This window comes from Haliotis rufescens, unplaced genomic scaffold (genome assembly GCF_023055435.1).
Source record: "Haliotis rufescens isolate VD_foot unplaced genomic scaffold, xgHalRufe1.0.p SCAF_11, whole genome shotgun sequence".
In the NCBI taxonomy this organism is placed as follows: domain Eukaryota; kingdom Metazoa; phylum Mollusca; class Gastropoda; order Lepetellida; family Haliotidae; genus Haliotis; species Haliotis rufescens.
This window is the reverse complement of record NW_025963791.1, coordinates 33,275,419-33,298,438: the sequence shown is the minus strand read 5'-3', so window position 1 is coordinate 33,298,438 and position 23,020 is coordinate 33,275,419. Positions and strand designations below refer to the sequence as shown.

Sequence of the window (23,020 nt, the reverse complement as noted above, 5' to 3'; positions counted from 1 at the left end):
GTGTTTGTGACGGGTGCCACCGGTGGGGCAGGATACGCTCACCTTTTTACGAACACCTGATGTCATCACTATTTGAGAGTGATTACTAAACACATGATCATCATAAGTGGCATTGTAAATGAATCTGCTTTCAGGATATATTTCTTGTGAATATTGAAACGGTTTTGTCGCTGTAGTATAATTGATATGTACTGTGAAGTTAGTAGGTCATGAAAACATGAGGCAAGGAAGGATGTCAGAACATTTACGAAAACAATATACCGTATTCGACGTAATAAGCGCTCCGCTATAATAAGCGCCTATATTTGCTAATATATTGAATTGCTAGTGATCAATCCTAATTAGCACCCCTTCCGATTAATCTATGTTCACAAGACTTATCTATTCGTGTACAATACGCACTCGTGTGTTATATGCACCCTTAATTATGAGCAATTAAATTATCGAAAAAATATATGTCGTGTATAATACGCACAGTCTTTTCTTTTGTATCATTTCATGCTGTTAGCATAAACCATGAAATTTACGATCTTTCAAGTGTTTTTTGTTCTCACGAAAATTATATTCTAATAAGGGCCCCCTATTTTTAATTTTGAGAGCGCCCTGGGCGCTTATTACGTCGAATACGGTAAAACATCTTTCTTTCATCAGTTGCGTTGTGTGGGTCATGTGTTGGGGTCACCATGTTTCAGTCACCTGGAGTCATGGGACTTTATACATGTTAACGAACCAAGCCATATTGCAACTGTATCCCTGTATCTTCAGTCATCGAAGGGGCGGTCGGGTAGCCTAGTGGTTAAAGCGTTCGCTCGTCATGCCGAAGACCCGGGTTCGATTCCCGACATGGGTACAATGTGTGAAGCCCATTTCTGGTGTCCCCCCGCCGTGATATTGCTGGAATATTGCTAAAAGAGGCGTAAAACCAAACTCACTCACTCAGTCATCGAATCTGGATGAGACAAAGTTGATAGAACTGGTTCTGTATGTTATGGTGAGCGAATGGCACTCATCTCTTCAGACATTGTAACCTCCCATGCCATGATGTAGTACATGGTCTCCATGGTGATTCCGGGGTAGAATTGGTTCTCAGGATACTTCGATTTTCGTACGAATCGACATGGATCGAAACCTGTCGTTCATCGGGGCTCATGCTTTAAATTCAAGGTTTGTTTGGTCCAGACTTGAATATTGACAGTCTGCCATGACCGTCACCTGAGAAACGTGGTCCGACCGACCGACCGACCGACCGACCGACCGAAACCACCCACCCGCCCTTCCACCGATCCACCCACCGACCCACCCACCGTCCCACCCACCTTCCCACCCACCGACGGAGAGGTTGGAGTGAGCTATGTTTACATTTTCACTGTGCAGGGCAAGTCGTCAGCTATGAGGTGGATGAGAGTCACGCCACCCTGCCAGTCTTGACTTGGTGGGAGTCGCCAGGCAAATATCCTGATTATGTCATCTCCTGTGAGACGCAACAGAGATGTCTCGTGTCCAGGAACAAGACACGACTGCAGCATCAGGAAGTCATGGTGAGTAACCATGACAACATATACACGGTAAATGTTTGCGATAATTTTGAATGAGACGGCTACTGAGTGAAGCTTCCATTGCAATTTACCTGCTCTATGTGTACTGAAATTGTGTCACCGTCACATTAAGCTTTACCAGGACAAAAGGTCGATCATGTCAACTATGTGTGTAGGCATGTTTGCGAAAGAAACTCCCCCAAAGTATCTACCTCCATGGAGCGTCATGATTTCAGTGTTCTTACAACCGGCCATTATCGCGATATATTATGTAGGTTATAGGGGATTAGACTGACATGAACTTTCTCGCATCAGTAAGTTTGCTGATGCCTGTCGCAGATAGTTTTATTTCATTCGTGTTCACCGCAACATTAAAAACGTCGTCACAACAGCCTCTTCTTTCAAAGCGAAAAACGCACGACAACCTTGGCGTCAAATGGCCACACTGCGCACACTCGTCCTTGACGCCTTCAGAACATAGACAGTCAGAAGTTGTACCTTTTGTCAGAGTGACTATCAATCTTCCATTTATATTTTCAGATGTACGTATTTTACGGCTCATTCTTTCTGTCGAGTGGTCTTCCTTTTCCAAGGAAGGATGGCGATATTTGGGCATTGATCCACGAAGAGTCGCCCATGAACAAAGATTGGCTGTTTTCATTCAGGAGCACTATAGAGCTGTTCAACTATACATCGACTTTCAAGAGGGGATCTGACTACCCGCTCACCACCCACTGGCTGACAAACAAAGAGACACTGCTCAGTAAAGAATATTTAGTCCCCACAGACAGAAGGAACGTGATGAGGACAGATGGTGGCCTAGCTCCAATTATATATGTCCACAGGGACTGCAACACACCATCCAACAGGGAGCAGTACGTCACGATTTTGCAGAAATACGTCGATGTAGATTCCTACGGCCCTTGTCTCCACAACAAGGACTTCCCAGAAGAGTGAGTCCAACTGAACCATGTGCAGTCAAACATACACACACACAGACATACAGACAGACAGACACGAATACAGACACACACACATACATACAGACACACACACACACAGACATACAGACAGACATAGACGAATACAGACACACACACAGACACACAGACAGCCATAGACGAATACAGACACATACACACACATACAGACATACACATACATACAGGCGGACATACACGAATACAGACACACACACAGACATAGACGAATACAGACACACACATACAGACACACAGACACACAGGCAGACATACACGAATACATAGACACACACATATAGACACACGCAGAGATATAGACGAATACAGACACATACACACATATACAGACACACACAGAGATACAGTCAGACATACACGAATACAGACACACACATACAGACACACACAGACATACAGTCAGACATACACGAATACAGACACACACATACAGACACACACATAGACATACAGACAGACATACACGAATACATAGACACACACATACAGACACACACACAGACATACAGACAGACATACACGAATACATAGACACACACATACAGACACACACAGACATACAGACAGACATATACGAATACAGACACACACGAATACAGACACACACAGACATACACGCAGACATACACGAATACAGACACACACACATACATACATACACACACAGACATACAGACATACATACACGAATAGACACACATATACAGACACACAGACAGACATACACATACAGACACACACATAGACATACAGACAGACATACACACATACATAGAGACATACATTCACGAATACAGACACACACACACATACACACACATACAGACACACAGACATATACACACGAATACAGACACACACAGACATACAGACAGACATACACGAATACAGACACACACATACAGACACACACACATACATACAGACATACATACACGAATACAGAGACAAACACGTACAGACACACAGACATACAGACATACAGACACGAATACAGACACACACACATGCAGACACACACAGACATACAGACAGACATACACGAATATAGACACACACATACAGACACACACATAGACATACAGACAGACATACACGAATACAGATACACACATACAGACACACACACAGACATACAGACATACATACACGAATACAGACACACACACATACAGACACACACACAGACATACAGACAGACATACACGAATACAGACACACACATACAGACACACACACAGACATACATACAGACATATACGAATACAGACACACACACATACAGACACACACATAGACATACAGACAGACATACACGAATACAGACACACACACATACACACAGATATACAGACAGACATACACGAATACAGACACATACACATACAGACACACACACGGACATACAGACAGACATACACGAATACAGACATACACACACAGACATACAGACAGACATACACGAATACAGACACACACACAGACACACATACAGACATACATACACGAATACAGACACACACACAGACATACAGACACGAATACAGACACACACATGCACACACGCACATACACACTGATACAGTCACACTTACAGACACACACATACACACTGATGCAGTCACACATACAGACACACACATACACACTGATACAGTCACACATTAAGACACACTAACAGGACTTACACATACACACACTTAAGCACACACACATACACACACAAACGCACGCGCACACATAAACACACACACACACACACACACACACACACACACACACACACACAAGCACACACACACACACACAAACGCGCACACATGTATCTCGAGCCTGCTTTCACTGTCACACATGTTATGATATTTTGGAGGATAATGGAACCCATCGTTTAGGCCATGTCATACATGTAACTGGGCTCGTTATCATTTCAACACAATGTTAATTTATTATCATAATATATAGTATGTCAGTACAGCTCATAATCTTTTACCACATTTCCGACCTACATGCACTCAATGTTATCAAAATGTAGACTGGGCAAATCTATCTATTTTGTTAAGATACATGCATTGTGGAATGAAGAGCAAAGCACTTTGCAACTATTAAAGTGTAACCATTCTCTTTCTGTTGCATATAGATTCTCGACGGTATAGCAGGCTTCTTGAAGCCAGACTTTTTGAGACTTGTCGCCCGCTACAAGTTTGCTATAGCTTTTGAGAACGCCATCTGTGACGACTACATCACAGAGAAGTTGTGCTCGGCTCGCCGACAATCAGGGTGAGATGACTTCTGTGTGTGGAAACATTTCAATGAGAGTATATGTTCTTATGCTTGGACCACGAGATGGGTGACATGTCTTGTTTGTGTGGTGGCATTTTCGTGAGGGTATATAAGTAATTATATATTTTCTTAGGCTGTACCCAATACACACAAAGGCGTATGTCGTAGATTTAAAGGCATAATCATAATTACATGTTCTAAACAACTTCGATACAATAAACGACTACGATAGGGCAGAGGGTAAGCTTTGGTCTTAAATATAGCTATCGTCTCGTGTAACAGATGAAGGAAAACGTTTTGCAGTAAGCTATTCAACTTAGTGTTAGACAAGACTTACGGTGTAGCTGCTCATCCATGTATAGGTGGAGGGTTCACTCAAAGAGATTGTCGCTGAACCATTGTTATCATCAGGATTATTTTTCAACCACAATTTAAGAATCACGGGTTCTACGTTTGACGCATATACACCTAAATGTTTATGTAACATTCGAGGACACATCCAGACACAATAATACAGTAACTTAATATATGATTTGAAACTGTGAACCCCCATTGTGATCTGTTTCTATTATCTGAAGAGCTGAATGAGAAAAACTAGCGGAGAAAGATAAACTAACGAATAAAGAATGAATGTTAAAGTGCGTCTGTGCCGATAAATCATTTCCGTTTTATGGTCATGTTATAAATGTGTACTGTGGCATTAACAGCGTGAAAGGAATTTAAAAATAAATTTGTCATGAATTGAACAAACTTGCAGTCAACTAGAATCTTAGCTCTCAGCCTCGGAAAGAATAGCGATTATTATGCATCTTTTTTCTGATTGTAGTTTGTTCTAATCAAATAAATGCAATTTCAAATCAGCTCTACTTAAAACGTACTTTCAGGACTTTTTACCATCCACCAAATCAGCGATTCTGGTCGAAGACTTTGACACTATTCAAGACTTGGCTGCGTTCATCAAGCAGCTTGATCGGAACGACGAAAAGTATGAGTCATACCTCCAATTCAAACACACGGGTATTTCAAATCCAAGGCTGAAGTCAGAACTCGCCCGGATATCACCAGGGGAGTATGCAGGTGGACGTTTTGGGAAGGCTGCTTCAGGATATGAGTGTTTCCTCTGTGACAAACTTCACAAGGCGCTTGATGCAACTAAAGCCGGGAAGCCTGTCGCGAAAGCACAGGCAAATCTGAACCATTTTGGATGTCCTTTACCTGCACAGAAATTTGACGAAAACGGCCTAATCGTCCCCGACCATCGCCGAAAGCATGAGTTGGCATTCTACCATATGAACGCACAGGTGTTCCGCCAGTTCTATGACAGGGCTGAGAACATCACGTCTCACGACCTGTACACAGCCACAAAACAACGATTGAAAAAGGTGCAGGCGAAACAGGAAGACTTGTAGAGCAGGTTTTACTAGGATAAAAAGTAACTTATGGAGTTTACTTGAATCTGTATTTTAAAACACAAAACACTGTCAGTTCAACGCAATCTGTCATGCCAGCATTGGATGCTGTAACATTTATGCAAAATATTTTCACAAAAATGACCTCGCATTAACAATTCCTGTATAAGAAGTTGATTTGTACCAGTATATGATGACATGTATAGCTAACACATGCATATATGTGTTCCCCATGAAGATCCGGGTTAGAATGGGTCTTCGGCAATCAATGCTTGTCGTATTGTGTCATGTCATCGTGTCCTCATTACCTAGATCGATGCTCCTGATGTCAGTCACAACCTTGTTTGGTCCAGACGCGATAATGTACAGATCGCCGTCATATAACTGGAACAGTTCTGGGTGTGGCGTTCAACAACAAACACAACAAAACGCTTGTAGAGGATAATACATGAGTGTGTTTCCGTATCATAAATATCAAAATTTATAGAATAAAAGTTGAATTGTTCGACCCTGTAACGAGCATACAACACATTCCTCATATTTGATCTTTACGATTCGGAATCACACGAGGGTAATCTTTTTACCCTGACATGTCATTTTTACAATAATCTCGATCAATGATGTTCAATTTTTCAACCTGATCTCACTCAGCTTCAGAAACCGTGTATGAATATAGTGTTTGAGTGAAGTGTCCCATTTATCATATGGTGATTTACAGCCATGTTTGTCGATATGATTATCCACATATCGGGAAGAAACTTTCGTCTATAGGTTACAGATGAAGCAGATATTGAATCGATGTATGGAGATTAAAGGTTGTACCTGCTCGCTGACCATTCGCACGTTAATGGGATCATGATACCAAATATGACATGACACAGGACACAGCTGGCAACCACATGCACAAAACTGTTATAGTTCACAGCGTCACTATCTCTCCAGATATACACTGGTGACACAGTGCAGGCCTCGTAATCTCAGGTCAGGCTAATTGCTTGATAAATATCATCGTATCCCAATGACGTGGGTCGATGCTCATTATGTCAATAACTGGATTGTCTGGTCCAGACTGGATTGTTTACAGGCCGCCGTCATATAGTCGGAATATTGCTGAATGCGGCGAATGCAGGATTAATGAAGACAAATTTTTGAATGCTTTTACAATCCTTATTTGGTTGATATAAGAATTCATGTTGCCAACTAAAACAAACAATTAATTTAAGCTAGCTTCTCAGCTGTTTCGTTTCATGTTTCATCCAGTCTCACACATATATAAATGAGCGTACAGTTGTTTTTATGTAGGGTCATAGGAGATATTGAAATAGGATATCAGTATTCAACACATACAGCATAAATCCATAGTTATATTTATCAACAAGTTTTGAAACACAGCTGTCCATCGAAGGTTGATCAATGAGATGTCAATAGTAACGTCCCCATTGGGGTACATTCTTCACTCACAGACTCAAGTGTAAATTTGTGATTGTAAATGCAGCCTATCGTGAGATAAATACTCATTCAGCCAGCATATACCTACTCATAGAGATGACACTATCTCAATAGATATATGGAAAAGAACACCGCCCTGTAGAAGTAAATAGGGATATTCCTTCATCGCACAGATCCAAACGCGATCAGGGCCATGTATCATTACATCAATAAATCATGAAGGAATAGTAAAACACGTAAATATATACGTTAAATCTCGTGTATTGAAATCAGTAAATGCTACCATGCTATAATCAGAGGCTTAACATCAGTAATCATACGTACTGAGGGAAACAAGTAAGAGATTACCTGTAGCGTATCGCACGTGCCACATATGCAGGTTTTGTGTTCAAGTAAAACGAAACAAGAGATTATTCAGCATGCAGTGAACATATCTGATACTAACATTACACTCCGTGACTTCGATTTGTGATCTGATGCTTCTGACCACAACAGTATACATGACTTTTTTTATTTATTTTTTGTAACACACGGAGGCCACAGGAATCCTGCTGGTGTAAGACTGGTGTAACACCTACATGTTTCTCGGGCTCAAGATGTTTACATGACGGTGTGTTGATTTGCCCGTTCGGATTACTTTGAAATACTGGTAACATTGTTATTTACGTTTCAAGAAAGTTATTGTATCTGTGGTATATTTCTTATTTGTAACATCTATGACATCTCGATCGCCACACCTGCCATATAGCTTGTCCAACTTTTTACTTCTTGTACTGCTATAAACGACATTACATGTATACATGTTCGCACATAATTGTACAAATACGAATGTGTAAAACATCTTAGGATATTACATAAATACTGTTTACAATGTGTACTGTGTGTGTATATATTGAAATGTGCGATCTCTTTCGACGTTATAAGAATCATCCTTAATTCGATCCTGGAACCTATGTCGTCATCAGATTTGATCGCTTTTGAATCACCACTAGTCGAGATTTCGCAGTTACCTCCCTTGTATGTCATGCGGAAGGGAAGGGACAGGTAGGCACAGGTCTGTACCGAGGCGGGGTTTGGTTATTTCAAGGCATCCAGGACGTACAATTAAATCTCACACAGTGCACATGAAGAACTAGTATACCTGTTTATTCAGGACATCGGCAGCATCAAACTTATATCAGGTTTGTGTTTCTTAAATTTAAACTTAAAAACACACGAAACATTAAACGAAGAGAAACCGAAAGTAGGAATTGTTGGCCCCAAGGTAATAAAAGAATATAAAGTATATTGATTTAAATTTCTTTTATTGTTATGGGTTTTACAAATGTTTGAGATTCAGGTAAACAAAGTCATTCGTCGAAGTGAAAATGACAGAATAGAGATATGTTGACTTGGTCCTGAATACTAACGTTCACAGTTACCTCCCTTGTATTGTGACTGTGAGGGGGCGTGTCTATTACCAATAAATCAAGGCCTGGTTGGTGTTGACGGAGGTGGATTACAGGTCATAAATACAGGACCCTATTGGTAGTTGTTTTAAAGTTAGCTTTTAATATGAAAACAAATGCACATTTCAAACAATGACGACAGTTTACCTCCACATCTACACGAGGGAAGTTGACATCAATCCTAATCTCACATGATCACAATACATTCATATATTCAGTTTCGGTTCATCTATTCAAGGTAAATCCTTTATAGTGTGGAAACAATGATCAAGCCTGTTCTTATGACAGAATTCATGAAAACTCTAATGTAGGAACATATTTTATTGAAACAATAGTATAAACAAATACATAGACACACGCTTCTGAAACACCTTGTTTGACATGAAGTCACGATATGTAGAATCTGTTATTCCTGTAGCACTATGGATTGGTCGATATGGTCATTTCTGTTACAAGAAATGATATGTTAACGACTCATTCGACATGGATTTACAGAGTCGTTTCAGCATACTTAGTGGTGCACACAAGTTACTGACGGGGTGAGTGCGTTTAGTGTTATGCCGCGTTATGCAGTATTTCAGTTATATCATCGTGTGTCAGCTTGATATGGAAGGTAAGCCCGAAGTCGCACTCAAGAAATGTTATCGTCTCAAACAAAACACATGCTACTCCATTACAAAGACGGAACAACTTCAGCTGAAATTATTTCTACGAAAAGTGAACAGTTATTTATGTTTTACAGATGTCGACGTCACGGGCTGAGAAAGTGACTGAATTCCTCACCTGTGTGATCTGCCAGGAACTGTACATAGACCCCTGTACACTGCGGTGTGATCACACATTCTGCAGGAAATGTGTCACAGGGTACATCCAAACCAGACAAGATGCTGTACAGTCCAAGACGATCCCCTGTGCCTTCTGTCGACAAGATACCAAGGTCCCCGACCCCAGCCGGCCAGTGGAGGAGTGGGCGGGGCAGATCAAACCCAGCATCATTATACAGGGGCTGATTGACACACAAGCTGGCGTTGTCGAAACAGGTATTGGTTTATTACATTATCAATTACACATTATTTCACAAACTGATATCTAGTAATAAGAATCATGTTTGTAATGAAAGCATGTTAAAGGGTACTCGTTATTTGTTTAAACATGCAGTATAATAACAGTATTGCTGTTAACAGTATGTTCAATGATACCAATTGACTCCACTAAACAACTCCAGAAAATATACATTTGTTACAAACATGACTCTTACTGTAATCTCGGCATAGATATATTTACAATATATTTTGACGTCGGGACAATGTGCACTGGCAATGCTAATTGACCTGCTGATTATTATCGGTTTACATGATGCTAATATAATCAGATCATCCATAAAGCACTTGAAAATATTATTATCTGAAAACATCTACAAATGGCAGTATATGAAAAGGGTATTTGTAATGATAGAATGTTTCAGGTTCATAAAAGTGAGTGAGTATGTATTTTTGCCACCTTCAGCAATGTTCCAGAGATATCACTGCGGGAGACACAAGAAATGGGCTTCACACATTTTACTCATGTGGGGAATCAAACCTGGCTAACACTTAAACCACAAGGCTTCCCCACCGCCCGTGATGATAGTGATCAGAACTTATAAGTGCAATTGTACCTGTTGAAACTACATGTACGTAACTGGGTGAATGAGTTCAGTTTCACGCCACTGCCAATTATGCCAATATGGGGCTTCACACATCAAACCCATGGGCGTGACGAGCCAACACTTTATCTCCAAGCCTTCACCCACCGCCCTATTCGTGCATTGAAAATAGGTGAGAGGGGGTGATTTTACCTGGATTCTCAATCTATTTTATATAAATATTGTTATGATATGTCAAATAACTATAGACATGTCCACTTACAGGTTCCGCTTCACGTTGCTCAGTGTGTGAGAAGTTAGGGGAGAAAACTCAGGGAGCCTCATGGTGTTCTGAGTGTCAAGTGTCCCTCTGCGAAAGATGTGTCAAGATACATCGTGCAAGTCCAGCATCACATGACCATGAGATCTGTGACCTTTCAGGGGAGGTCAAGGTGAAGAGGAGGCGCAAGGTCATATGCAGGGAACATAAGGATGAGGTTATAAAGCTTGTGTGTAAAGACTGCCACAAAGCTGTGTGTCAGACATGTTGTGTTGTTTACCATCGGAAATGTGAGTCTGTCGTTACCATTCAGTCAATGTTGCCAAACCTGAAATACCATTTAAGAAGGCATGCTAAACAGTTATCAAAGAAAATATATAGAAAAGAAACAATTGTTAAGAAAACAGACGAGAAAATTAGCGGAATTGAGAAAAACAAAATAGCAGTCGAAAATCACATTAAATCTGCTGTTGAGAGAGCCATCGCCAACATCAAGCAGAAAGAAAAACAGCTGATGAATGAAGTCAAGGATATTACAGACAAACAAACTAAGCAACTTAAAGCAGTTGTTAGACTTGAAGAGATTGAGATGCAGATGTACAGACAACATTGTGAGTTCATTGACCAGGCCTTGGTATCGGACTGTGAGATGGACCTGTATGACGCCTATCAGGCCTGGGAGTCGGGGGCTGTAGAGTTGGGGGATGTCAGGGACACAGACACAGAAGACACACCGAGAATAGATGACATCAGGTTTACACCTGACACTGACAACGTCCAGCACATCCTAGATGACCTACAGCTGGGGAAGATTGAGGTCGCATACCAGGATCAGGGTACATGTCTGCCGTCTCCAGTGCTGGTTGACCAGATAGATGGGAGGATAGTGGGTGATGAGGGGGGGCCTGTGCTACTTGACGTCACAGTCCTGGTTGTAGATGGTTTACAGACATGTGTTGTCACTGACTACGTCAACGAGTGTGTGAAATCTTTGTACACCAGAAACAACTTGACATGCCACAGTACACTTACCCTGGGTGACTCTCCATGTCGTGTAACACAGTTGAATGAGAACCAGGTGATGGTTTCTGTCCCTGACATATGGAAGATTGTAACAATAGAGGTGACCCCTGACCTGGTGCTGCTCTCTACCAACACAACAAGCAAGGAATACTACAGTCTCGCTGTTCTGAGTCCCTCATGTCTAGCAGCAGGTACTACCAACTGTGTTGATATCCTGGACATGGCAGGACACGTGCTGAGGTCAGTTACTACACACAACAATGAGACACTGTTTACACGCCCCGACTACATGTGTGTCAACAACAAGGGCAATATACTCGTGTCTGACAGGGATGAGCAGTCTGTGACATGTGTGACGTCAGAGGGGGGTGTCGTGTGGAGATACGCCCCTACTGGAGGCAGAGCACTCAGACCTTATGGTATTTCAACTACTACAACTGGAGACATCCTGCTTGCATGCAGTAACAAGGTGATACGGCTGACAGAGACAGGGGGTTATGTCACAGATCATCAGGACATTGGCTGTGATCCATATGGATTGTATGTAGATAGACATGACACACTGTATGTTTGTGGTGGAGATCAGATACACGAAGTCAACTTTATGTAGTCACATCAATAATTGCATGATTTCAATCATCACTATCGCTGGTGTTAAATTCTCTATAACAACTCAAAATGGACTCTTCCGATTGGGGTGTTAATGATCATACAAAGGTGTATCCACATACATTATTTCCACATCATTACATATCACATTATGTGTTTAGCAACCTGGTTCTCTTTATTAAATCGCCTCCGTGTTCTAGTAAGTACGGTGTCGGCCGGGAAGGCGAAAAGCCCGTGGTTCGATCCCAATCAGCTCAAGAGATACCAATACTTCACTCTATTCTTAGTAGATATGATATGGTTTACTTGTTATTTAAGTGCTCACTTTACTACTTGGACCAGTGGATGGTCACTTGATATACTGTTTTAATGACACTAATGAGTTCCCAAATCTTGAGACCATCAGCGGGTTCCCGGGTCGGGTTGGTAACCCGGGCTGTAGATTTGGACTCGTCCCAGGTCCATTCAGTAGCATGTTAGGTACGTGGTACATTGCACCGTAGTCATAGATCGTTTTTACTTTACTAGATAGTAGATAGGGTGTTCCATGTAGGATGTTTGTGATGTCATGAAGTTTGTTTTGTGGAACGTTATAGTGAGCCACTTAATAACAAATAGCTCCTGCATCATACCTGTACGGAGGAACACTTCTACAATTGTGTAATTGTGTCCATATCTATAATGATTATAATAGTGTTGTAGGCATAGCTCATTTCATTGTTCAATTGTCAAAAAATAAACTGTAAGTGATTCCATGTTATTGTTCGCCTAAAAATGAAATTATGTTTGTGCGTCAGCTCCATAATCAGAGACCATGAAATAGATTTAGTTTACTCTGCATAAACTGAACAAACATTAGGCCACGCACACCCTCGGATTTGTTTCATGACTGGCTGATAATAGAGTTGGCAGATCTTGTGTTGCACTATTGAGCTGTACAATGTCATATTTTGAATCGTCTACTCTTTGTTTGTGTTTATGACTTAATAGACAGTCTTTGAAGTTGTTATTGTTGTCTTGTAAAATGTATTAACGCATGGTATGGACACAAGTCTTTTTAGATTTATACCATAAACACAATAAATATTGTTAAGTTACACTCAGCAAGAGCAGAATGTATTTTTCACAAACAAAAGCATGACCCTATACCATTGTCTGTCATGTACTTACACCTCCATAAACGCAAAACATATTGAAGTAAATTCTTAATCCATAACTGGATTCCACAGGAGGTACCGCTACATTAAAGTTGCGTCACAATGTTTTGCAGACCAGTGTGACATCATCGGTTACCATGACGTCACGATCAACTGACATACCTTTTCTCCCTGCCACTGAAGCTGGTCAGTTGTACTTTTTTACACTGGAGACATTTGATATTACTCTTTACAGCTGAATAGGTTGGAAACAGAATCTCACCTCATACACTTATTTTGTTAGCCATTAGGGCTGGGTTAGGTGGGTCCTGGGTTGGATCTGGGCACCCACAAGATTACCCGGACCCGTAGTTAGTCACGTGCTATATTGTTTAATAACAATAAAACTCCATGGCTACACCGAAAATCACTAATGTGTCATATTTCTTTCTGACACCCCACGTGTTCCTTCTGACATTTATATATCTAACTAAAAATAAAGCTTCAGTCAATTTCAGCGTATGCATGATCAGTTCGTACATACATGTATCTGAAGGGTTTTTGCCAGGGCTCCGGTAAAACATTTCTAATCAGGCATTTTCTACCCTACTCGAATCCTACAGCAGGTTCCCTGGTCGGGTCAGGTCAGGATGTAGGGTACCTGGGTAGGGTCAGGTAATAGGGGGTCGGGAACCTGGGTTGGGTCAGGTAATAGGGAGTCGGGTACCTGGGTAGTAAATTTGGACTCATCTCAGGCCTAGTAGCCATCTACCTGTCTGTTCAGGTTCGAATTATGTTTTCAACCTGTTTAATGTATGAGTCTGAAATATTATGAGTATATCATGACACTAAAACCAAAGTGTTAGGTTTGAAAAAGACATCTTAATTGTTGAAAATCTTTGAGAATATTCTACCAAAGCACAAGGTCAAGGAATCTGGAACAATTATATGACGTCTAGCAGCACAATTAGATTTGTGCATGCAATTATAATAACTTTTGTTCACTGTATTTTTTACTTGTTCTTACGTAACTCTCCCTGTAGCACAGATCCGTCATGGAATGTATCTCAATACTGCACGTCTGGGACAGGTTAAGTCATTGTGCCGTCATACACAACTACAACAAAACAACTAAACAGGTTTTTGCATTACGTGCTAAAATGCAAGCAAACCCACGCCAACCTTATCTTATATGTCTCTAACGTATTCGCCACCAGCAACAACATATCCAGAAGCATTTGGACTTCAACAAAATAGGTGACAGCTGGCCTCACCAATATCTGTGTTCGTCTTTAAGCCCTAACGTTGTCGAGTGCAGAACAACACTCCAATATTGAAAGTATTGAAAAAAGGATGGCTTTTTCTTCACAAATTCAGAGTTTCCATATAATGGACTATAATCTTGACTTGTTTGACTTGCTTATTGGAATCCGCTGAGTAAGTGAGTTTAAATTTAACGTCGCATCAGAAAGTTGGGGTATTGTTGCACTTTTAAAGTCAGAAAGTCACATGCCTCTAGCTTCATTTATAACAAAGGGTCTATAACATATGTTATAAGAGTGTGTTTGAGAAAACAAATTTTGACAGTGTATTAATCCTGCACAAGAGACTCACTGTATATGTTGACGAAAACGAACTCATGATAATCAAGACGGGTTAAGGAAGTGACGACTTGTAAAACTAAGAGCCAAAATAGTTCAGGTGACTAATGTACGTGTTTACTATGTTTACAAACAAATTTGAAACCTCACATCATGGTCAGCCTTCGACGGGCTTCGTCTATCAGGAAACAGGCCTTGCTGATGATTTAGGATATAAACACATACAATGTACTTTCCCATGCTAAAGTAAACAGTGAAAATATCTATTGGAACTCCTCAGTCAATTTGCAAATTATGGTTGTTTCAGTCACCATTCCCGGATTGTCATTTCTCTTTCGTGGCGTGATTCTTGAACGCTGACACTTTGCGATACGCCGATTGCTGATGATAAGCATTGCAGGCACATCTCAGATATGTCCATACTGATATTAAAGTGTAGCGAATGTAGTTCGCTGTGCACGTGAACTTGGCAGCGTTGTGGACAAGGTCAAGGTTATTCAGTTAGAGACTTAGAGAGACTCAGTTGAAATACGTATGTTTTGCAAGGAGGAGCATAAACATGGTGTGTTAACTTTGGAAATTCGGCTTAGAAAGTTCCACCAAAAATGCTTCAGAGACGCTCAAAGCTTCTTTAAAAGTCTGCACTATTTGTCTGCTTTCTGTTTCTTTTCACTCCTATCTCAAAGATAGTGAGTGAGTATGATTTTACACCGCTTTTAGCAATATTCCAGCAATATCACGGCGGGGGACACCAGAAATGGGCTTCACACATTGTACCCAAGTCGGGAATCGAACCAGAGTCTTCTGCGTGACGAGCGAACGCTTTAACCACGAGGCTACCCGACCGACCCTATCTCATAGATAACATTAGTACTCTGAGTTACACAAGTATATCACATGGTGAGGCGTATACTGATCTTGTGACTGGAAAGATATCATATCAACACAGGACAGGGGACAAACCAGAGGTAGGTTTGGTGTTGGCACTGGACATAACATGGAATAATTCCGTAATATATAAATCCTTACACATTATTAATAAACATTTGTTAATATTTAAGATTGGTCGATGTTTCGCTAGCACCGCCAAAGTATATATTTGGGGGGGTAAATGATTTAGGAAGAGTTAAGACATTAAATATATATTTTATTACTTTTAGCCAACCGGAGATCAAGAAGTGTAAGTTATTTTCTAACGGGTCAACCCGCATCCCTCAGGAGAGACATACAAACCAACTGTTTCTATAATATGAATGGATGAGGCGATACGGTAACCGCCGCTAGATACATAGTTGTAGAGAGTGAACTCTGGTCCTACTGTGTACATAGAACTGCAGCTGTACTTTCGCTGTTGATAGGTTCTTGACATTACAATGCTCATAGGAGAACTGGCAAGGTAATTGCATGTGTCTTTGGTAAACATTCGTTATCGTAGCTCTTGCCGTTGGAAACACCCATTTCACGACCAGACCCTGATACTCGTATCTTCCTTTGTTGTATTTCATATATGAACAGTTTTTATCAATATCGCCTAAAGCTGCAGGAATGGTGCATTATCCTTTTTTTCATCTATACACCAGTGTATGTACTGCCTCCATACAACAACCTGTCAGTTCAACGCAATATGTCATGCTAACATAGGACGCTGTAACATTTATGCAAAATATTTTCACAAAAAGGCCCTCGTATTAAAAGTTCCTGTATAATAACTTGATTTGTACCAGTATATAATGGCATGTATAGGTAGCACATGCATATGTTCCCCGTGGAGATCCGTGTTAGAATGGGTCTTCGGCAATCAATGCTTGTCGTATTTGTCATGTCATTTTTGTTACAAGAAATGATATGTAAACGACTCCTTCGACCTGGATTTACAGAGGCGTTTCAGCAAACTTAGTGGTGCACACAAGTTACTGATGGGGTGATTGTGTTTGGTGTTATGCCGCTTAATGCAGTATTTCAGTTATATCATCGCGTGTCAGCGCCAGAAGTGGCACTCAAGAAATGTTATTGTCTCAAAAAATACCACATGTTAATCCATTACAAAGACGGAACAACTTCAGCTGAAATTATTTCTTGGAAAAGTGAACAGTTATTTATATTTTACAGATGGCGACGTCGCGGGCTGAGAAAGTAACGGAATTCCTCACCTGTGTGATCTGCCAGGAACTGTACACAGAACCCTGTACACTGAGGTGTGATCACACATTCTGCAGGAAATGTGTCACAGGATACATCCAAACCAGACCAGATGCTGTACAGTCCCAGACGATCCCCACTCCCTGCTGTTGACAAGATACCAATGTCCCCCATCCCAGCCGATCAGTGGAGCAGTGGGCGGGGCAGATCAAACCCAGCATCATTATACAGGGGCTGATTGACACTCAAGCTGACGTTGTCAAAACAGGTACCGTTATTGGTTTATTACATTATGAACTACACATTCATTTCACAAACTAGTGAAATCTAGTAATAAGAATCATGGTTGTAATGAAGGCATGTTTAAGGGTACTCATTATTTGTTTAAACATGCAGTATAATTACAGTATTGCTGTTAACAGTATGTTCAATGATACCAATTAACTCCACTAAACGACTCCAGAAAATATACATTTGTTACAAACATGACTCTTACTGTAATCATGGCATAGACATATTTACAATATATTTTGACGTCGGGACAATGTGCACTGGCAATGCTAATTGACCTGCTGATTATTATCGGTTTACATGATGCTTATATAATCAGATCATCCATAAAGCCCTTGAAAATATTATTATCTGAAAACATCTACAAATGACAGTTTTAGAAAGGGGTATCAGTAATGATAGAATGTTTCAGGTTGATTAAAGTGAGTGAGTATGTATTTTTGCCACCTTCAGCAATGTTCAAGAGATATCACTGCGGGAGACACAAGAAAAGGGCTTCACACATTTTACTCATGTAGGGAATCAAACCTGGCTAACCCTTAAAACATCTTCGCTTCCCCATCGCCCGTGATAATCGTGATCACAACTGTACACTTATAAGAGCAATTGTTCCTGTTGAACTACATGTACATAACTGGGTGAATGAGTTCAGTTTTACGCCACTGTTAATTATGCCAATATGGGGCTTCACATATCAAACCCATGGGCGTGACGAGCCAACGCTTGAACTCCAAGCCTACACCCACCGCCCTTTTCGTGCATTGAACATAAGTTAGCAGATGATTTTACCTGGATTCGCAATCTTCTAATTTATATAAATGTTGTTATGATATGTCAAATAACTATAGACATGTCCACTTACAGGTTCCGCTTCATGTTGCTCAGTGTGTGAGAAGTTAGGGGAGACAACTCCGGGAGCCTCATGGTGTTCTGAGTGTCAAGTGTCCCTCTGCGAGAGATGTGTCAAGATGCATGGTGCAAGTCCAGCATCACATGACCATGAAATCTGTGACCTTTCAGGAGAGGTCAAGGTGAAGAAGAGACGCAAGGTCATGTGCAGGGAACATAAGGATGAGGTTATAAAGCTTGTATGTAAAGACTGCCACAAAGCTGTGTGTCAGACATGTTGTGTTGTTTACCATAGGAAATGTGAGTCTGTCGTTACCATTCAGTCAATGTTGCCAAACCTGAAATACCATTTAAGAAGGCATGCTAAACAGTTATCAAAGAAAATACATAGAAAAGAAACAATTGTTAAGAAAACAGACGAGAAAATTAGCGGAATTGAGAAAAACAAAATAGCAGTCGAAAATCACATTAAATCTGCTGTTGAGAGAGCCATCGCCAACATCAAGCAGAAAGAAAAACAGCTGATGAATGAAGTCAAGGATATTACAGACAAACAAACTAAGCAACTTAAAGCAGTTGTTAAACTTGACAAGATTGAGATGCAGATGTACAGACAACATTGTGAGTTCATTGACCAGGCCTTGGTATCGGACTGTGAGATGGACCTGTATGACGCGTATCAGGCCCAGGAGTCGGGGGCTGTAGAGTTGGGGGATGTCAGGGACACAGACACAGCAGACACACCGAGAATAGATGACATCAGGTTCACACCTGACACTGACAACGTCCAGCACATCCTAGATGACCTACAGCTGGGGAAGATTGACGTCACATACCAGGATCAGGGCACATGTCTGCCGTCTCCAGTGCGAGTTGACGTGATAGATGGGAGGATAGTGGGTGATAAGGAGGAGCCTGGGCTACGTGACGTCACAGTCCTGGTTGCAGATGGTTTACAGACATGTGTTGTCACTGACTACGACAACAAGTGTGTGAAATCTTTGTACACCAGAAACAACTTGACATGCCACAGTACACTTACCCTGGGTGACTCTCCATGTCGTGTAACACAGTTGAATGAGAACCAGGTGATGGTTTCTGTCCCTGGCATAAGGAAGATTGTAACAGTAGGAGTGACCCCTGACCTGTTGTTGCTCTCAACCATCAAAACAAGCAAGGAATACTACAGTCTCGCTGTTCTGAGTCCCTCATCTCTAGCAGCGGGTACTACCAACTGTGTTGATATCCTTGACATGGCAGGACACGTGCTGAGGTCAGTCACTACACACAACAATGAGACACTGTTTACCCAACCCTGGTACATGTGTGTGAACAACAAGGGCAACATACTCGTATCTGACCCGTGGAAGAAGTCTGTGACATTTCTGACGTCAGAGGGGGATGTTGTGTGGAGATACGCCCCTACTGGAGACAGAGCACTCGACCCTTTTGGTATTTCAACTACTACAACTGGAGACATCCTGCTTGCAGACAGTAACAAGGTGATACGGCTGACAGGGGGTTATGTCACAGATCATCAGGACATTGGCTGTGATCCATATGGATTGTATGTAGATAGACATGACACACTGTATGTTTGTGGTGGAGATCAGATACACGAAGTCAACTTTATGTAGTCACATCAATAATTGCATGATTTCAAACATCACTATTGCTGGTGTTAAATTCACTATAACAACTCAAAATGGACTCTTCCGATTGGGGTGTTAATGATCATACAAAGGTGTATCCACATACATTATTTTCACATCATTACATATCACATTATGTGTTTAGCAACCTGGTTCTCTTTATTAAATCGCCTCCGTGTTCTAGTAAGTACGGTGTCGGCCGGGAAGGCGAAAAGCCCGTGGTTTGATCCCAATCAGCTCAAGAGATACCAATACTTCACTCTATTCTTAGAAGATATGATATGGTTTACTTGTTATTTAAGTGCTCACATTACTACTTGGACCTGTGGATGGTCACTTGATATATTGTTTTAATGACACTAATGAGTTCCCAAATCTTGAGACCATCAGCGGGTTCCCGGGTCGGGTTGGTTACCCGGGCTGTAGATTTGGACTCGTCCCAGGTCCATTCAGTAGCATGTTAGGTACGTGGTCCATTGCACCGTAGTCATAGATCGTTTTTACTTTACTAGATAGTAGATAGGGTGTTCCATGTAGGATGTTTGTGATGTCATGAAGTTTATTTTGTGGAACGTTATAGTGAGCCACTTAATAACAAATAGCTCCTGCATCATACCTGTACGGAGGAACACTTCTACAATTGTGTAATTGTGTCCATATCTATAATGATTATAATAGTGTTGTAGGCATAGTTCATTTCATTGTTCAATTGTCAAAAAATAAACTGTAAGTGATTCCATGTTATTGTTCGCATAAAAATGAAATTATTTTTGTGCGTCAGCTCCATAATCAGAGACCTAAATAGATTTAGTTTACTCTGCATAAACTGAACAAACATTAGGCCATGCACACCCTCGGATTTGTTTCATGACTGGCTGATAATAGAGTTGGCAGATCTTGTGTTGCACTATTGAGCTGTACAGTGTCATATTTTGAATCGTCTACTCTTTGTTTGTGTTTATGACTTAATAGACAGTCTTTGAAGTTGTTATTGTTGTATCGTCACGATATGGCTGAAATATTGCCGATGTGACGTAAAGCATAAACTCACTCACTGTTATTGTTGTCTTGTAAAATGTATTTTTGTGCTTAGAGGGGAATGCACACTTTGCGTTTTGTACGCAGATTAACGCATGGTATGGACACAAGTCCTTTTAGATTTATACCTCCATAAACACAATAAATATTGTTAAGTTAATTCTTAAATAAATAAATTGCAAGTGAGTCCGTTTCATCAGATGGTTAACATTAATTAACATCAGCCCATGATTAGCGAACTACTTGCGTGACGTCGTAGGAATTCGCGGTGGCTCGCCCGTGATATGCATAGCCCCCAGATTAAATAAAATCATTGAAGTCATTGACAGAAAACTTCAATCGATTTCTTTTACTTATTTGTACCGCACACATAATCATTGGATCGTTTTAAATAGCATTGGCACTCAGCAAGAGTAGAATGTATTTTTCACAAATAAAAAACATGACCCTATACCATTGTCTGTCATGTACTTACACCTCCATAAACGCAAAACATATTGAAGTAAATTCTTTATCCATAACTGGATTCCACAGGAGTTATCGCTACATTAAAGTTGCGTCACAATGTTTTGCAGACCAGTGTGACATCATCGGTTACCATGACGTCACGATCAACTGACATACCTTTTCTCCCTGCCACTGAAGCTGGTCAGTTGTACTTTTTTACACTAGAGACATTTGATATTACCCTTTACAGCTGAATAGGTTGGAAACAGAATCTCACCTCGTACACTTATTTTGTTAGCCATTAGGGCTGGGTTAGGTGGGTCCTGGGTTGGATCTGGGCACCCACAAGATTACCCGGACCCGTAGTTAGTCACGTGCTATATTGTTTAATAACAATAAAACTCCATGGCTACACCGAAAATCAGTAATGTGTCATATTTCTTTCTGACACTCCACGTATTCCTTCTGACATTTATATATCTGAGTAAAGGTAAAGCTTCAGTCAATTTCAGTGTATGCATGATCAGTTCGTACATACATGTATCTATAGGGTTTTTGCCAGGGCTCCGGTAAAACATTTCTAATCAGGCATTTTCTACCCTACTCGAATCCTACAGCAGGTTCCCTGGTCGGGTCAGGTCAGGATGTAGGGTACCTGGGTAGGGTCAGGTAACAGGTTGTGGGGTGCCTGGGTTGGGTCAGGTAATAGGGAGTCGGGTTTCAGGTACATTCAGCCAGGTACATTGCACGTGAATGTGGTGTCACGAAGTCACGTGAGGAACGTGACGTGTAGTGTTCACTGACTGTGTTGAACCATTCGAGGTCTTCGTATTACACAGGCGAGCATATTTTACATCTTGCAAAATATTGGCTCAAGAATTTGAGGTTACAAAGTATTGGAGTGTTTAGCCGTTGGGCAAAGTTGAGCCGTTGGGCAAAGTTGAGCCGTTGGGCAAAGTTGAGCCGTTGGACAAAATTAAGCCGTAGGGCAGATCCTTGTATTTGAGTTGTACGATGTGTTCGGTATGATGTGGGAAGTTTCTGGTCAAGTTACAGTTGGGATCCAAAACTGAGCCAAGGAAAACGGAAGAAAAAGCAGTCACAGATGAAGATTAATTTAAGATAAGTATATTATGATTATAATTTCAAACATTTCTGAATAACTGCAAAACGTGTTACATCACGTTTGCTTTGGTCACAATTTTAGTT

The 23,020-nt window shown here is 40.9% G+C and overlaps 4 protein-coding genes across 7 annotated transcripts in view; all 4 read left to right on the top strand.

Annotated features, from left to right (window-relative positions):
* Nucleotides 1-7,058, top strand: part of LOC124151241 — a 42,379-nt gene extending 35,321 nt beyond the window's left edge. Inside the window, exons 9-12 of one of the 2 annotated variants that reach the window (XM_048392620.1) lie at nt 1,375-1,538; nt 2,076-2,488; nt 4,674-4,813; nt 5,701-7,058. In XM_048392620.1, coding sequence (XP_048248577.1) covers nt 1,375-1,538; nt 2,076-2,488; nt 4,674-4,689 — 593 coding nt within the window. In that variant the 3' untranslated portion in view covers nt 4,690-4,813; nt 5,701-7,058. Of the gene's footprint in view, nt 1-1,374; nt 1,566-2,075; nt 2,489-4,673; nt 4,814-5,700 lie in introns of both variants that reach the window. The other variant, XM_048392619.1, reaches the window with a different exon arrangement.
* A 150-nt stretch (nt 7,059-7,208) lies between these two features.
* On the top strand, nt 7,209-13,593 carry LOC125371701 (tripartite motif-containing protein 3-like). 3 transcript variants are annotated; one of them, XM_048392623.1, is made up of 3 exons: nt 7,209-8,284; nt 9,865-10,162; nt 11,032-13,593. In XM_048392623.1, exons 1-3 carry the CDS (start codon nt 8,279-8,281, stop codon nt 12,657-12,659), a joined length of 1,932 nt encoding a protein of 643 aa, XP_048248580.1. In that variant the 5' UTR covers nt 7,209-8,278; the 3' UTR covers nt 12,660-13,593. The 3 variants fall into 3 exon arrangements, with proteins under 3 accessions (XP_048248580.1, XP_048248582.1, XP_048248581.1); XM_048392625.1 differs by having other exon boundaries at nt 7,209-8,323; XM_048392624.1 differs by lacking the exon at nt 7,209-8,284 and adding an exon at nt 8,719-8,855.
* The window catches only part of LOC125378021 (tripartite motif-containing protein 3-like), a 61,604-nt gene continuing 47,245 nt past the window's right edge, over nt 8,662-23,020 (top strand). Inside the window, exon 1 of the mRNA XM_048392621.1 lies at nt 8,662-8,728. The gene's annotated coding sequence lies outside the window, so the exon portion shown is untranslated. The remainder of the gene's footprint in view (nt 8,729-23,020) is intronic.
* On the top strand, nt 17,697-20,311 carry LOC125378105. The gene is made up of 2 exons (XM_048392963.1): nt 17,697-17,802; nt 18,690-20,311. Exon 2 carries the CDS (start codon nt 18,794-18,796, stop codon nt 20,309-20,311), a length of 1,518 nt encoding a protein of 505 aa, XP_048248920.1. The 5' UTR covers nt 17,697-17,802; nt 18,690-18,793.

Excerpts from the sequence above, each read along its gene's own strand:
- LOC125378105 (XM_048392963.1), top strand. The coding sequence starts at position 18,794 with ATGCATGGTGCAAGTCCAGCATCACATGACCATGAAATCTGTGACCTT.
- LOC125371701 (XM_048392623.1), top strand. Across the intron at positions 10,163-11,031 it reads AGCTGGCGTTGTCGAAACAG|GTTCCGCTTCACGTTGCTCA; the intron begins GTATTGGTTTAT and ends GTCCACTTACAG.